This window comes from Martes martes, assembly GCF_963455335.1.
Source record: "Martes martes genome assembly, chromosome: 1".
Classification (NCBI taxonomy): Eukaryota; Metazoa; Chordata; class Mammalia; order Carnivora; family Mustelidae; genus Martes; species Martes martes.
The window spans coordinates 191,082,563-191,099,484 of record NC_137888.1 but is presented as its reverse complement, the minus strand read 5'-3'; the positions used below and the strand labels follow the sequence as shown (position 1 = coordinate 191,099,484).

Here is a 16,922-nt window from a genome sequence, read left to right as displayed (position 1 = left end):
CCAGAAATTACCTGCACCACAATTATCTGCAGAACTTTTGAAACTTCAGATGTCTGGATCCCACTCTTCAGTCCTAAAAAGGAGATTTGCAAGTTGTGGGAACTGAGTATAACTATTTTTTAAAAGCCTTGGTTGTTCTTTTGGAAATTAGGCTTAAAAACCCTATTCAATTAAGTTCCTGGCAACACCTGTTTTATATGCTTTCCCCTGTCCTCAAGCCCCTTAAAATTACTCTGTACAAAGCTTAATTTCCCCTTCAAACTAGAGCATTCTCCTGACTTACCAGTTTCTTTTTATTGCTCCATCATTTTCCCATACACTAGCTCAGAATCCTGGTATTGTTTCTGAATCTTGTCTCTTTACCTCTAGTCATTCAGGTCATTTCTTTCCTTTCCCTGCTCCTGCTTATTTCTCCTGTTGTCAGCCTAGAGCATCACACTAGCTCTCTATTTGTGGCCACTATACACTCCCAACCCACTGCCTCCAGAATATTCTTGTTACAGCTTTGTTATTCTCCTGCTTTAGAAGGCTGTACCATACTGCAGAATAAATTCTGAAATGCTTAATTGTACACTTGAGGCCCTCAAAAATGTGGGCTCAATTCAGACTTTTGATTTTGTTTCCCACTCCTTTCCTTTATAAATGTCAAGCTGTTAAACTAGATTAGAGGTAAGATGGCACATAGAAAAGATTGTTTTGAATCCTAGCACTGCCACTTACCAAACATATGATCCCAAGCAAGTTACTTTAGCTTCTTTGACCTTGTCTTATGTATCTCATCTGTAAAATAAGACATAAAAATAACTATTTACATGGTTTGTCATAAGCAGTTAGTTAACATGTATAGTGTAATTAGCATGGGCCTGGCATCTAGAGGCCCTGAAATATATTCTTTACCTGCTTTCTCCAGTCTTCCTCCAGCTGCCCTCCTAAGATGTGCACTCTCTTACACTCTTCTCTTTCTGTTTCTTTGCTCATGCCATTCTCTCAGCCTTTCCTTTCTTTTCCAGCTTTTGAATCATATTCTTTTTTTTTTTACCCTTTTTATAAATCTTTCCCCTGCCCTTGTCCATTCCAAATTCCCATAGTGTTTTGTACCTTTTGTAGCATTTGTGAAAAATTTCCTCCTTTGTTGTCATTTTAGTTATTTCTTGTTCTCTCTACAAAATAAACCAAAACCTCCTCAAGGACAAGGATCTAGTCATAATCATCTTGTTTTCTTCATCTTTACCAGCATATTGCTTTGTAGCCAGCAAGTTCTCAGTGAGTACTTAGCAAACAGCTAAAACCAAAGAACCACTACTCCTTGTGCATAAATTGAAAAATAAGCTAACAAGCAGTATTGCTCCATTATATGCTTGAGAAATAAAGTAGCAAATGAATTCACGTACCCAGAGAAAGGATTCCTTCCACCAAATAAATAGCTAGAAACAGGATTCCTGGAAGAAACAGCTAGGAAATAGTCAGGAAATGTACAGGTTGAGCCTAGAAGATTTTGTCATAATATATATAAAGCAATGAAGCTATCTAAGACTGCTAGGGTTCTGTCAGAAAACTCAAGAATTAACATGAAGTTCTAATTGATCAAAGATGGGACAGTTTGCGGATCAATAAAAATAACATCAGTGAATTGAAATATATCAACTTGTGTTCAAATTCACGAACTTAAGTGATACTAAAAGGAAAGCAAAATGAATCGATCAGCCTTAGAAGAACCTAGAATCTAGAGAAACCATTCTGAAAACATGTAAGTAAAGGGAAAGAGTAAATCGTTGATGCTACCTTTCCTGGAGGGAATTATTCCTGACATAAACAAGTAGTTGAGGAGGGAAAGCTTTTTATTACTGAACTCCAGCTCATAAATGAAGACAATGATAGACTATCAATACAGAAACATTTTTTTAGAATTAAAATGTTAGTTGTCTATTCAGCTAACTTTTCCTGCTTCTTTTCTGAATTTAAAAAAAAATAAGGTCTTTGTGGAGTGCCTGGATGGCTCAGTCCATTAAGTGTTCCTCTCTTGATTTCAGCTCAGATCTAGATCTCAAGGGTCTTGAGTTCAAGCCCCACATGTGGCTCCATGCTCAGTGAGGAGCCTACTTAAAAAAAATCAGGGCAGTTGGGTAGATCAGTCGGTTAAGCATCTGCGTTTGGTTCAGGTCATGATCTCAAGGTCCTCGGATCGAGCCCTAGGCAGGCTCCCTGCTCAGTGGAGAGTATGCTTGTCCCACTGCTTCTCCCTCAGCCTCTCGCTTTGCTCACGTTCTTGTTCTCACTCACTCATAAATAAATGAATTCTTTAAAATAAAATCTTTGATCAAAAGCTTTATGAGACAGAAAATTCAGGGATGAAAGTTTGGTAACTCTTTTATCTTAGATTGCAGTCAAAAGACAATTAAGAAAATAATTCCCCAGTTTGGAAATTTTATCACCTCTCATTTAGGTCTTGGTTTTTTTGATGTTTCTTGTGCTTTTATGATCTCACTCATTGTACCTATTACTGCCAGTCATTTCAAGGGATTCTTCAGACTACTCAGATATAAATTAGTGTTGACCTTCCCACTCAATGCAAGAACAGAGCTAGAACCTGGACTACAACATATCCCAGAAGTTTCAGTCTCCCAGTCCAGGGCCTTAAATAGCTTTTAAGCTAATCACAGTTAACATGGGTCTCTTAAGTAACGTTTATGTGAAGAGGCAATATAAAAAGCTGACTTCAGGGGCACCTGGTTGGCTCAGAGGGTTAAGCCTCTGCCTTTGGCTCAAGTCATGATCTCAGGGTCCTGGGATCGAGCCCCACATCAGGCTCTCTGCTCAGCAGGGAGCCTGCCCCACCCCCTGTGTGCCTCTCTTCCTACTTGTGATCTTTGTCAAATAAATAAAATCTTAAAAAAATAAGCAAAGAAAACACTAAAAAATAAAAACCTGACTTCATACTATAGAGTACATATATTAACTCAAAAGCAAAATAAATAACCTGTATAAGGGAATAGAGGGAAAAACCCACAAATGGCAGCTTGGATAGTCTTCATTTTGATTTTTAATAAAGTCTCATAACTACCAGTAATTACAGATTTTTCTCCATAAATACCTTGTTTTTTTTCGATTCAGACACACCTGTTTTTCATATTCAAACATTTCTGAAATTTGCATATAGCGTACAGTGCATGTGTACAGGTTTCCTTGCTGTCAGAAAGTATATCATTCCTATGAAACCTTTTTTTTCCCCCTGAAGTAGTGCAGTGGCTCAAATTCACGACCATGAGATTGAGACCTGAGCTGAAATCAAGAATCTGATGCTTAACTGACTGAACCACCCAGATGTCCCCTATGCAGCCTTTTAAAATTGGTATAAAGTGAAGAAACAATTACCATTAATTTATATGGAAAATTTTTTTGGAGTTCCCAGACCCAGAAAGTCACCTCTCTTAGGCTTTTCTGATACCTAAGGACATACCTTGCTAATGGATACACAAAATAAATCAAGATAAAGCACAGATGCTCACAGACACAGTACAAAGCTGTGGTGGCTGGATGCTTTGATGCTGAGTGCAGTTTGTGGGGGAGGAACTTGGCAGAGCCACTCTTAATGTCTTTGTAAGAGCTCGCTGCAAAACCCACACTGAATGCTATTTGTGCTTTTCACCTTTTTTTGTAATAAGCAAAAACCCTCTTTGGATTACTTTTGGTTAGAAAAACAGGTACTAATGTAGGTCTTTCATAAAAGTGAAGTAATGTAACATAAACTTTTAAAAAGCAAAGTGGGAGGCACCTGGATAGCTCAGTTGGTTAAGCCTCTGACTCTTGATTTCAGCTTAGGTCATGATCTCAAGGTCTTGAGATTGAGCCCCATATCCATGCTGGGTGTGGAGCCTGCTTAAGATTCTCTCTCTTTCCCTCCTTTTGCTCCTCCCATCCACATGCTGTCTCTCTTATAAAAAAAAAAAAGTGAAGCTACCTGTATTTAATGTGGCACTGACTGTGCAGCCTTCTTACCCTGCCTGAGAAACTTTTAAGTTGTGTTTTATAATCAGTTTTGTCTTTGAGTCTTGGAAATATGGTAAATAATGTTTCTGGGTAAATTTTGAGAACAAAATTTGTTTACAAAGTGATTCATAGAATATTTGAGAGCAGTATTTTCCAAAGTATTTTTTCATAATATCATGTATATCATGCATATAATACTATATCAGTTCCTATGTAAGTGTTCTGAAAATAAGGGAGAAGTTCAATGGTTAAATAAGTTTGGAAAATGCATCTTACTTTCAGAGTTTCATGATGGATAAAAAGCTGATTAAGCTCTGAGAAAGACTGGTTTTAAAAAATCGAAACTCTTTCAATCACTTTTAACCAAGTATTTTCCAAACTCTTCTGACCCCCAATTCCTTTTTTGTCAACTGCCAGCACTCCATTTTGGAAAATACTGCCATGTAAAATTGGTTAATATAAGTATTAGGACAAAATATTTTTATCAGGTTGTTTTAAATACTTGCCCATGCAAATTTAAAAAGACAACTAATAATTCCATGCCTCTGTGTATCTAGTTGTCACAAGAACCTTTTCAAAGGCAGGGCTGGCTAGCTTAGTCAGACGTGGTCTTTAACTGCCTTCAGTAGAACAGCAGCCCCGTGCTGCCCTGTCAGTATTAAGTATTAGCCCTTGATTCATTTCACAGATTTGTACATCAGTCCAGTTGTTGGACTTTGAGGTGATATATCTGAACAATGGAAATTCTGATGTAATATATCACAGTTTGTCAGTTCTGGCAGTGCAATTTTATTCCGTAACTCACTGCACCTACTTTTTTAGACTTTATTACCAATTTAAATATGTTGGTCAAGTGTCAGTACTGCTGAATCTTCTTGTACTGTTCTCCTGTATTTATTATAGCCTGTCTACAGTAAACCTCTGGGGGAGTCATAGAGATGGCATAAGTCTGTCACTTCCCTGTGTTCTACCAGGGAAAGGTGGAAGTTAGGCAGGTCTCAGAAGTGTAAGTGAACCCTACTGTCCTCAAAGTAAGAGACATCTTTGTCCTGGGTAATGGAAGCTGTAAAATATTAACTAGATATATTTTTTTTGCACATTCATAATCATTCATTAAAGGCCTAGTTTGTACCAGATAACTCTGCCAAGTACGGGATTTAAAAAGTGAAAAGCAACCAATCCTGTCCCTCTCACAGAGTTGACTGTATCTGGTGAGACAATGGTTGTGTAAATGATAAATATTCATAATGCAGTATGCTTACTATTATAAGAAGTAGATAATAGGAAGCTCTGGGGACCCCTTAGTCAGAAAATGAGTTTGGTGAGGTAAGTAGAAAGTCTGAGCCTAGAGGATAAGTAGCATTTGGTCATGCAGGCAAGAGGATAAAGGACATCAGTGACAGAACAACTCATAAAATGCACAGAGTTGTAGAATTTGGAAGTGCAGGTAGCGTGGTCGTGCATACGATATTTATGGTGGCAGGATGGAGGATGAGGCCTGAATGGAAGGAAGGAGCCCAATGGTTGATGGCTGTAATTGCTATGTTAGGCAAAGTTTAGAAGACTGACCCATAGGTGGTTCTTGATCCGTGTTAGCAGTTTTCAAATAATAAGTTAACGGAAATTTAGTAAACTGGACTAAATTTCTTAAATTTACTGTATATTTCCAGATGACAGAATAATCATATTACTTTATGTTTATAATATTTTTATGAGTCATGGGCCTGATCACTTAATAAGTTATTCTTACATAAATGCATTAGCTCTATTCTTTTTTTTTTATTTTATTTTTTTTTTTAAAGATTTTATTTATTTATTTGCCAGAGAGAGAGAGAGAGAGAGAGAGTGAGCACAGGCAGACAGAGTGGCAGAGGGAGAAGCAGGCTCCCTGCGGAGCAAGGAGCCCGATGTGGGACTCGATCCCAGGATGCTGAGATCATGACCTGAGCCGAAGGCAGCCGCCTAACCAACTGAGCCACCCAGGCGTCCCAGCTCTATTCTTTTTTTAAAAGATTTTATGTATTTTTAATTTGAGAGAAAGAAAGAAAAGAGAGAGAGAGAAAGAGAGCACAAGAGTGGGGAGGGGCAGAGGGAGAGGAAGAAGCAGACTCCTCACTGAGCACAGAGCCCAGCATGGGTGATCCCAGGATCCTGAGATCATGACCTGAGCTGAAGTCAGATGCTTAACCAACTGAGCTACCCAGGTGCCCCAGCATTAGCTTTATTCTTAATCAGTTTTATTGAGATATAATCTCCTTGCAATACCAGTTTTATAAAACTCACTGAGTTTTGACAAATGGATATGGTCACATAACCACCAGTCTTCTATTTTATTTTATTTTAAAGATTTTATTTATTTATTTGTTAGAGGGAGGGAGAGAAAGAGAGCACGAGCACAAGCAGGCAGAGTGGTAGGCAGAGGCAGGCTCCCTGCCGTGCAAGGAGCCTGATGGGGGACTCGATCCCAGGACGCTGGGATCATGACCTGAGCCGAAGGCAGCCGCTTAACCAACTGAGCCACCCAGGCGTCCCAACCAACAGTCTTCTAATCCATGAGATGGTATATTTCCATCACCCTGCATTAATTAGATTTTGGTAAACTAAATTAACTCTTTGAACCCTAACCCTGGAAGATGTAATCTTGGAAGAACAGAGAAATAAAAAGCCATCAATCTTAAACCAGCAAGAAATTTTTTTCCCCATGAAACCCAGTCACAAAGAGAAGCTCTGTATAAATGCTGCTTTTGGGGGTTTTGTCTCTTGAAATCTTCAGAAGGAAAAGGAGGAAGTAAGAAGCAACAGTAAGAAGTTGTCTATAAAGTGGTGTAATGTTATGTAAAAATGTTTGAGGGTGGAGGAAGAAAAAGTACCAAGAACACAAAACCACATTTTAAATACTGAACTGGAAATCTCAGGCTTGAGTTCTAGCAAACAGCTTTGACACTTAAAGAGTTCCAGAAGCAGGTTCACTTTTCTGAGGTCTTGGTTTTCTCAGTCGTCAAATGGGGGACTTGAACAGTATATTCCAAGCTGTATTATACAGAACTAGGTTTTGTGAAGCGTGTTACAGGTTGAGGACAGGAGAATTAGGAATTAAGGCTAAATGCTAAATTGGGGAATAGTTGGAGTTAAGTTTTGATGCCAGCAGATAGGGGAGAAAGTGCATTTCTTCTCCTCAATTGTATTTCTATATATTCCACTGACCTTTTATTGACTGTTACAGCATTGGAGGTTAGGACACTTTTGAAAAACAGTTCTGTCTGTAATTTTGCCTTGCAACTGTGATTCAGTATGAAGAGGAATGACTTTCTCCAGGGAAATGAATATTGTCATTAAACCACCAGATTTCTTTCCTCCAAGTTACTACATTTAGGAACAAAGTATATGTTTGGATATGAGAGGTATGAAGGTTTGTATTTTTAAACAATTATTTAATCCATCTTATTTGTTTGTTTTAACCAGTTACCCATGGGTGTATTGTTTCCACAATAAAACTTTTTCTACCAGATGGTATGGAAGCCCGACTCCGCTCAGAGTGAGTATAATTTAGTGCTATGAAGTTTTTGTATTAATTACTTGGTTAACAATATTCTAGGTGATGGTATACTGTTAACACTTAAGGATTATTCTTATAATGGTAGAAAATTAATGCAGTACTTTTAGAATATAATGTACTTTAATTTTCATATTAGCTACAATTCTAATAAATAATAATATATAATGAGTCCCAGGTTATTTTATTTCTAAATTTAACTTTACAATTTATATTTTGATTGATAATTAGGTGTTTTTCAAAATATTTAGGGTATGTAAATTATTGGTAAGTAATAACTGTACTCAGTGATGAGTGATAACTGTATTTTGATCTGTATTTAACATAGGACTTCTTAAACTGTGATTCCCTCTGAAGTTAATGCCAGTGTCATGATCTTTTAGGACCTTGAGGTTGTTGATATATTAGTAGCCTATTTTGGTGGGAGTTTTGGAGGGATTTTCCAAGGCTGTATTTTTTTTTCCCCCTGAAGAAGTGGAAAGATCACTTAGAGGAGGAGAAACTTGAAAAGGAAGAATTACTCATAAACTGTAAATGTCAAAATCTAAATATAAGTACATTTTAATCTTGTGCTTTTCACAGATTATCATTATGTAGTAATTATTAGTTAAACTTAAGTATTTTTTATTTGGGGGGCAATAAGCTTGTTTCTATACCCAACATAATATTTTTTATCCTTCAAAAGCAAAGACAAAGATCTGAGTGTGGGAGGTTAAGATAAGCAATAATAAGTTTAAAGCAAAGTAGAATAGTGAGTAGAAAAGAAAGAATGAAAAAGAAAGCAGAGAGAGACCCTCCTATTGGTATGATTGTGCTTTCATTAGGATTATTATATATTTTGCTTCAGTTAGATGCTACCAACTTTTTTTTTAGATTTAAGCATATCTGAAGCAAAGTAAAAATTTTCAAACATCTAAATGTAAAACAATCTGTTTCCTATTCTATATTATAGTTTAATTATTTAAAAAATACAGTTAACTTTGGGAACTCTAATGTGACTCAGGACTCCAGGGTTGAGTTTTTTAAAAATAAGAGTAACTATTAATCAACTAGTGATGTGTGGTTTCTTAAGAACGTTGTTGTTTGTGTGTGATGAGATTTTCCCGTCATGGAGTTAAAAGATTTGAGCAGTTGTATAAAGGGTTATCTGTGATCTCGAGTTCCATCTAGGAGGACATGTGAATTTTTCAGTCTATGTTCGTGAATTGTGTCCCTCTCCTTCTTGTTTTCCCAGTGCTTTTCATCTTTGCCCCATTTCTTCTCATTATTTGGTTTTTCTTATGTGGTTAAATATTAGTATCATTTAAAATTTTGCTGCCAATTTCATAGTACATAGACTGGCTGACTTCCTGGAGAAGATGAATTTTGGACAGGCAGTTCTTTAGAGCTGGTAGATCAGGATGGTCTTTAGAGGTGGATAGTCTCATTCAAAGCCCAACTCCACTGGCTCTATGTCTTGATCAGGCCTCCCTTTTCTCATTTGAAAAATGAAGATAACAATAGTACCTACTGAGCAGGAATTTTATGAGGAGAATTAAGCAAGGTTATGCACTTAAAGACTTTTGTATAGTAGCTGGCATACATCAAGGACACAATGATCATTGACTGTTTCTGTTAACTGTCATCTTTTTTAGCAATCAAGATACTTTTGGGTATGCCAGAATGCTTAGAATTTCAGGTACATTTAAAGCATCTAATGCTTTTAAGATACTCACTAGCTAGTTCTCAAAAAGCTAATTCTTTTCTTCTTTGATTTTTATTATATTGCACAAAGGGTTTGTTTTTTAAGTTATCTGTATGCCCAACATGGGCTCAAACACATGGGTCTGAGATCAAGAGTCACATGCTGTACTGACTAAGTCAGCCAAGTACCCCTGCACAGATAATTTTTAAATGATAACAAACATGGGCACCTGAGTGGCTCAGTTGGTTAGGCAACTGCCTTCGGCTTAGGCCATGATCCTGGAGTCCTGAGATCGAGTCCCATGTCGGGCTCCCTGCTCGTCAGGGAGTCTCCTTCTCCCTCTGACCTCTCCCCTTTCATGCTCACTCTCTCTCTCAAATAAATAAAATCTTTAAAAAAAATGATAACACAGAAAAATTGCCTATAATCCCACCATCCTAACACTAAATAATGGTTTTCCTTTTCTGTATTCCCTTGTTGCATATGAACTTTTTCTATAATTCAAACAAAATACACCTATATCCAGGATAGTTTCTGTAAGATACATGTTTAGCTGGATTTTTAGCCTTTTGTTAACCAAATTTTCACAAGAACAGAAAATTTTGTACTTGGGTCACTAAGAAAACTGGATTAAAAAAAAACATGAATACTGTTTGCTTCTATTTAGATTTTAAGTTCATTTGCCTGAATGTGCATTGGCTATAGATAAAAATATATATACCTCAAATGGTTGTCTCTAGGTGCTGGCATTAGATAATTTTTACTTATTTCCTCATGCTTTCTTTTCCCATAATCAGTATATATTGCTTGCATAGTCAAGAAAAAGAAGGTTATGTTTAAGCTGTCTATCCCATGTTTATAGGGTAGAGAGAAAAACTAAAGTTGGCGTAATTTTTTAAACGTTCATTAGGCGCCAGCTTTGCTAGGGCCTGGTGATAGGTTCTGGGGATCCAGAGGTAAATTGATCATGGTGCCTGGCTTCCTTATCTGCTCTTTTCTCATGGGAGTGGTAGTAGGTTCAAGTGTTACGATGTCTTAGGTACTGTTGAAAGCTCTTTATTTATAACAACACATTTAATGCTTACAGTTATCCCATGGGGTTATTTTTATGATTATCCCCATTTTATGGATGAGGAACCTGAGACCTATATAGTGCTTAGGTAAACTTGCCCAAGATTACACACCTAGTAAGTAGAACCAGAATGTGGGCGCAGTCAGTATGGCATCTGAGCCTGCATGCTGAACTGCTACACTGTAATACTGCCTGTCGTTAGTACTTTATAAGGCCCAAAAGGCAATTAGTACCAATTATACTGTCTGTTTACTGCTTAGTTTTAAAGGAATATACCGAGTTTAGTTTCATACCTACATCTAAGCTTTCAGTTGTTTGTGTGTGAGGTAGAGAACAGTAATACTGTTTGGTTGGCTAAAGTTGTTCTCCACTAGAACAAGTTTCCAAATCATAGCTTTCTTTCTAGGAGAACTTTGTTTTTTAAGACTTTGTTTATAGGAATATTTAATTTTAAAAGGACATAATTTACACATTCCAGAATTAAAAATAGATAATTTAAGGAGTGCTTATTTTCTGTATAGAAGTTCTATAGTCATGGAATTCACCAGAGCCCTCATTAAATAGTGGATCCTCAAAGAGCATTTAATACGTTTTGAATTTTGAATTTTGGATTTGTGATTAGAAATATATCGTGTAAAAGGTAGATTTGTGTATTTATTACCTTTTTTTCTAAGAATTCTATGGATTTATGAAGGATTAGAGAATAATTCACATTGTTTTAATTATATGACACCGAGTGTATCAACTTTAGGGTTTAAGATATTCTGGTACTGTCATACTGTTTCCTCTGTTGTCAGGAAATTAGATAAAAAATTCTAAATTTTACTTTTCAGTGTCATCCATGCTCCATTACCAAGTCCTGTTGACAAAGTAAGTTACTAATGATTATTTTCTTTAAACTAACTCAGCTATATTGCTTTGGAAAATGTTTTTATTTGTTTTTAATATGCTTTACCTAGGAATTTTTTTTCTTCTGTAACAAATGATATACAGTGTATGCAGGTATTTGGTTATTGGAGTCTTCTGATCTGGAAAATTTAGGATGGATGTTTCTTAGGAAAAAAACCTTTGTTATCTCAACTAAATGGCCAGTAGTATAGACTAGGAGCTCTAGCCAGAGATACAAAGTGTTAGTTACTACTTTTTATTCTGGAATACAATTCTCTCTAGAAATATCTATTTAAGTTTTCTGCCCAAATAGTTCACCCAACGTATACTTACACATAGAAAAATAGAAATATGGATTTACAGAAATTGCTCTTTTATTGTCCTTGAAAATTAGTTTTAACTTTATTTGGTCAGAAAATTTGCGATAATTACTTGTTAGTGTTTTTCCTTTTGTTCAGAAATAATTGTGTAATAAACTGTAGATATCATTGCTAAATACCAAAAAAAAAAATCTATATCTCTTGGTGTGAATGTGGGTGTTTTTTCTTAGTGTACTAAAACTATTGTAAAATAGTTCACATTTTTTTCTTCCATTTGGATAAAGACTGAAAGCCTGCCTGAAACTGAAGTTCTCTGTGAGATTCCTTTTTTAGAAGTAAAAGTGGTTGATCATCAACCTTAGTAATACTAAGAATTATTTCAGAAGTAAATAATGGCATTGCCAGTTTAGGACTAACTTTAAAAATAATGCCACTTCTCTGAATTCTAGTTAGCATGTTAATAAAAATATTCTTTCTGAACCTAATCAGAAATAGTGGTATTTAACATCATTAATAAGTTGATACATAAGGCTTGGTAATATTGAGGATATGGGTAAATGTTACAGCAACCTAATAGTATCTTCTTTTTGTGGGGGGTGAATAATGCCATGGTTCTATGTTCCACACTTGGGAAGAACCCCTTATTGAAAGTATTTCTTCTAATACTCTTGAGTTCTAAGTATTTTTCCTGTGATTTGTAATTTAAATGCCATTATTTTCCATCTTTTTCTTCTTAAACCTACCTGTAGTTTAAAGAAGAATGAAAAAGACAAAACTATTCCCTTCTTCCCTACCTCTCTTGCTCTCTCTCTTCGTTCTCCTTCCTTCCTTCCAAAACAAATCTATTTTCATTGTTCTGGCCATGAAAAGTGTTATATTTCATGTCCTGTCTCTCCCTGCACCCCCACATACAATTCCCATTTTGAAGATGGCTACTTCTAAAAGAATTGTGACTTCTTGGTGTATTGAAAAACTATCTATCTAACAATGAATTGTAAAGGGGATAAGTATGTATCTATTGATTTAGGAGGTATTATTTCTGAATTAAGAAAGAGCAGTATTGCTGTTGTGCTGTGTTTGTGATTTGGTTTATCAAGGAGTGTTTTCATGAGTAGTACTTGTTCCACCACCCTGCTTATAAATTTCAGACTAGTCAGCAAAAAATAGTACCATTTACAAATTCTAGGCATGAGACAGATATATTTTGAAAACAAAAGGAACTTGTTAAGCTGAAAAATAATTTTTATTTTGCATATTTTGGTAAATGGACATTTCAGGGACTTGGTTGGGCTTTAATGTCTTTTATAAATGTTTTGTGTGACTATTGGTACTTATGTTACTTGTTTCTAGGTTGCTGCTAACACTCCAAGTATGTACTCTCAGGAACTATTCCAGCTTTCTCAGTATCTACAGGTAAAAGTAAATCTTGAGGGGTGCCTGGGTGGCTCAGTGGGTTAAAGCCTCTGCCTTCGGCTCGGGTCATGATCCCAGGGTCCTGGGATCGAGCCCCGCATTGGGCTCTCTGCTCGGCAGGGAGCCTGCTTCCTCCCTTCTCTCTCTCTGCCTGCCTCTCTGCCTACTTGTGATCTGTCTGTCAAATAAATAAATAAAATCTTTAAAAAAAAAAAAAGTAAATCTTGAAAATTCTTAGTTTTTAAAAGTAGAATTAAACAACTTAGATTTGATTTTGCTAGTTCACAAATATAGGCTAAAGAAATATTGGCTGGATACAAATATAAAAGAAATATCTCTCAAAGTTAAAAAAAGGATTAAAACTAGGTCTTATGAAGAAAGGATAAAAAGAATCAGGATTATTGGGGTGCCTGGGTGGCTCAGTCAGTTACTCATCTGTCTTTGGCTAAGGTCACAATCCTAGGGTCTGGGGATCGAGTCCCGTATTGTGCTCCTTGCTCAGCGGGGAGCCTGCTTTTCCCTCTGCCTGCCGCTACCCATGCTTGTGCGCTAAATAAAATCTGGAAAAAAAAAAAGAATCAGGATTATTAAGTCTAAAAAAGATAGGGTTCTGTACAAGAGAAGTATTTCTTTCATTCAGATATGGGGAAGTTTCAAAATAGTTCATAGATGACTTTTAAATAAAATTAAACCTGGAGAGATCTTGGTTGCTCAGTATAATATTAATAGCAAGTGAGTATATATATATAATAATATATAATAATATATAACCAATATAATATAATATATAAATATATAATAAATAGTACATTTATTATAGATGATTAATTTATAATATAATAAATAATATATACACATTAATATAATACATTATAATATAATATATAATTATAATATATTAAATTATTATAATATATATAATATAATGTAATATATATATTAACTATATGCCAGACTCTAGTCTAGCAGTTTACCTGTATTCATTTATTCTTCAGAATAATCCTGTAAGGTACATATTTTATTCCCATTTTTATAGATGGAGTAACGGAGAGCCTGGAAAGTTAAATAATTTACACAGTATTACGCACCTACTCTGTGGTAGAGCTGGGATTTGAACCCAGACAGTCAGACCTCAGAGTGTCTGCCCTTGAACACTATGCTATGCTGCTGGATCTTTAGAAGGATATTTTGTTGGGGCAGATACATGGAATGGATTTAAAGAGCCATAGAAATTTCCAAAAAGGAAATACGTGGCTTTCCCCCCACCCCTTGATTTTGGGACATTTGGGCTGGGTTATTGTTCTTATTATTCTGATGAGGGAGCATGGTGGAAGAAAAACCCTAGATCAAGAATTTAGAGATTAAACTTTTTATCTTGGCTCTGCTACTGAGTTCTCTGACTTTGGGTGAATCATTCTACATGTGTAGGTCTCCACTTGCTTTTTAAAACTGATAGGATCAAACCAGTATCCTGGTTCCTACATTCCTTTATAAGAACCAATCACTAAGAGCAGTTCTCCCTCTGTTAAGAATTTACAAGTCTGAAAATTGTCAGAGTTTTAATTAGATATTACCTTCCACTAGGCATTATGTAATGGTGCATAGAAAAGCGGTTTTACACATTTGCAGTTTAGTAGAATATCTGAAAGCATAGACTCTAGCCAGAATTCCCTGGATTTGGTCTGTGGCTTTAACTTCAGAAGTTTTGGGAAGGTTGTTTAACCCTTTCGTGAGACTTGTTTTCTTCATCTATGATGTGGGTATAGTAGCATGTACCTCACAGAATTGTGAAGAAAAAAATGAATCTATATCTATAATCTCCATTTTCACATGGGAAATATGAGGCTCATATAGGTAAAATGGATTTCCTGAGGCTGTACACTATATAGTTACTAGTCATCAGGGACTGTGAGTCTGATGCCCTAACCCACTGCAGTACTTTTTCCAATTTTGTCTGCTCTTTGAATATTCATAATGGGCATAATCTTTCACTGTCCTTTTCTGGTGTTATCTTTTCTGTATACATCTTTTTGAATTGCTAAAGTTCTAATGTAAATTGTAAAACTTTTGAGTAGAAACTAGAATAGATGCATTTCACACCTTAGCACTAAAAGCCATTCCTGAAAGTATTAGATTTTTGTTAGGATGTGGTTCATGGAATAATGAAACTCTAAAAGGAATTGAGCTTAAAAAGGTGAAATTACACCATCTAGTGGAAGTAGTGATTGTTTGGTGGGTTTGTTTTTAAGTAAAACTTTTTGCAGCATTTAATGTAATTTCCTGGATATTAGGAATGTTTAAAGAGCTTAAAATAAACTTGGCAACTAGTCTAAGTGTTAGATTCTAACTTTTGTTGGATTCCTTAATCTATACTTTTAGAGTTATATTTTAAAAATGGTACCAGTAACTAATTAGATCAGATTTTCTTTAATCATTATTTATCAAGGATGTGGGAAAAAATAAATGCGTACTTTAAACCTCAAGTACTGTCTTTGAAGCATATCCTTCTTTTTTTGAAGTGGCTCCAGAGGTATTAGGGTAGTAAGTGTTCTACTTTGGCTAATGATGGGAATAGAAGAAAGTGAAATTTAAAGATGTGCCATAACCACAGCTGAATGCTGTGTGAGCATTTTCACCTTGACTTCTAGTGAAGGAGACCCTCTTAACAGCTGTCAAATGTTAACAAGTGACCTAGAGATAAGGATTTGCTTGCCAACGTCCTTCTCTGTAAAAATACCCCTTTGGAGTTGCCAAATAGTTATATAACTCTTTGACACCCCCCCCTTAATTACATTTGTGGACTCTTACTTATTTTTGCCATATTTGATTGATGCTGAGTAGTATATAGTCACAAAGATTCAGAACACCTGAAAATGCAAGAGATTGCAAAGTAGTGTCTCTCCTTATATATATTTACATATGTAACATTCTTAAAAGGGAAAATTAAAAGACATTTCTATTTTAGATGTCATACACATACAGCTAAGCCATTAAGAAATATCTTTGCTACTGACCAGATTGTTTGGCTTAGTTTGAAATTAGTTTGTTCCGAAAGATATGTATATATATTTTAAAATGTTTGTGTGTGTGTATATATACACACACATATATAGATATATACAAGGATATCTTTATATATAGATATATATAAAATGGAAGGTTAATAACATTTGTTGAATTCTTCTAATCTGGGTTTCCTCTTTTTTTAATGCTTGTGAATTATGAGTAAAAGGAAAACAAAAATAGGGCACTTATTTTCTGTTAATAGGGAAAGGTATAGCTCAGTACCCCAACAGTCCAGGAAATAGGACTGAAATGATGTGGCTTATATATATTTTACAAGGTAGATTTTTCAGGTTTGAAAGTAAGATACAAAGTGGGATGTAAAATGAGAATATTTTCAGAATGTACTTTGATTTCTCTTCAAGGATCATGTTGAGTTTATTAAAATCTCTTTTGTGATTTGTACTATTAGGAGGCCTTACATCGGGAACAGATGTTGGAACAGAAGTTAGCCACACTTCAGCGGCTACTAGCCATCACCCAAGAGGCTTCAGATACCAGTTGGCAGGTATTCCATTTGCCTTTATATTCAAGAAGCATTTAAGAATAGTTTAATATCCCTTAGATGTTAGCAGGCAAAGGCAAAGTTATTTCTGAATGACCAAATATTGAAAATGTAGCATTTTACAATGGGTGTTGGTCAGTTTTATGATTTTATATCTTTTTTGGGCAGTAGCAACCTTTTTGATATGTGTAATTTTTTAATTACTCTGGGATTTGAATTAATTTTTCAACAGGCTTTAATAGATGAAGATAGACTCTTATCACGGTTAGAAGTTATGGGAAACCAATTACAGGCATGCTCCAAAGTAAGTATTAATCTCAAGTAAAGATCCTTAAAGAAAAATGCATAAACTATGCATGAAAAATGCATAGTTTTTTATGTAGCTTCATTTCTTTGTCATTTGTGTACATGCTAAAACATTTATATGTTTTCACATT

At 35.5% G+C, this 16,922-nt stretch overlaps 1 protein-coding gene across 13 annotated transcripts in view; it reads left to right on the top strand.

Annotated features, from left to right (window-relative positions):
- SLMAP (sarcolemma associated protein) overlaps nucleotides 1-16,922 on the top strand; it is a 146,605-nt gene that overhangs the window by 70,835 nt on the left and 58,848 nt on the right. For all 13 annotated transcript variants that reach the window (XM_080819393.1, XM_080819400.1, XM_080819391.1 and 10 more), the window contains exons 4-8: nucleotides 7,450-7,522; nucleotides 11,130-11,166; nucleotides 12,855-12,917; nucleotides 16,393-16,488; nucleotides 16,718-16,789. In XM_080819393.1, the coding sequence (XP_080675519.1) occupies nucleotides 7,450-7,522; nucleotides 11,130-11,166; nucleotides 12,855-12,917; nucleotides 16,393-16,488; nucleotides 16,718-16,789 (341 nt within the window). The remainder of the gene's footprint in view (nucleotides 1-7,449; nucleotides 7,523-11,129; nucleotides 11,167-12,854; nucleotides 12,918-16,392; nucleotides 16,489-16,717; nucleotides 16,790-16,922) is intronic.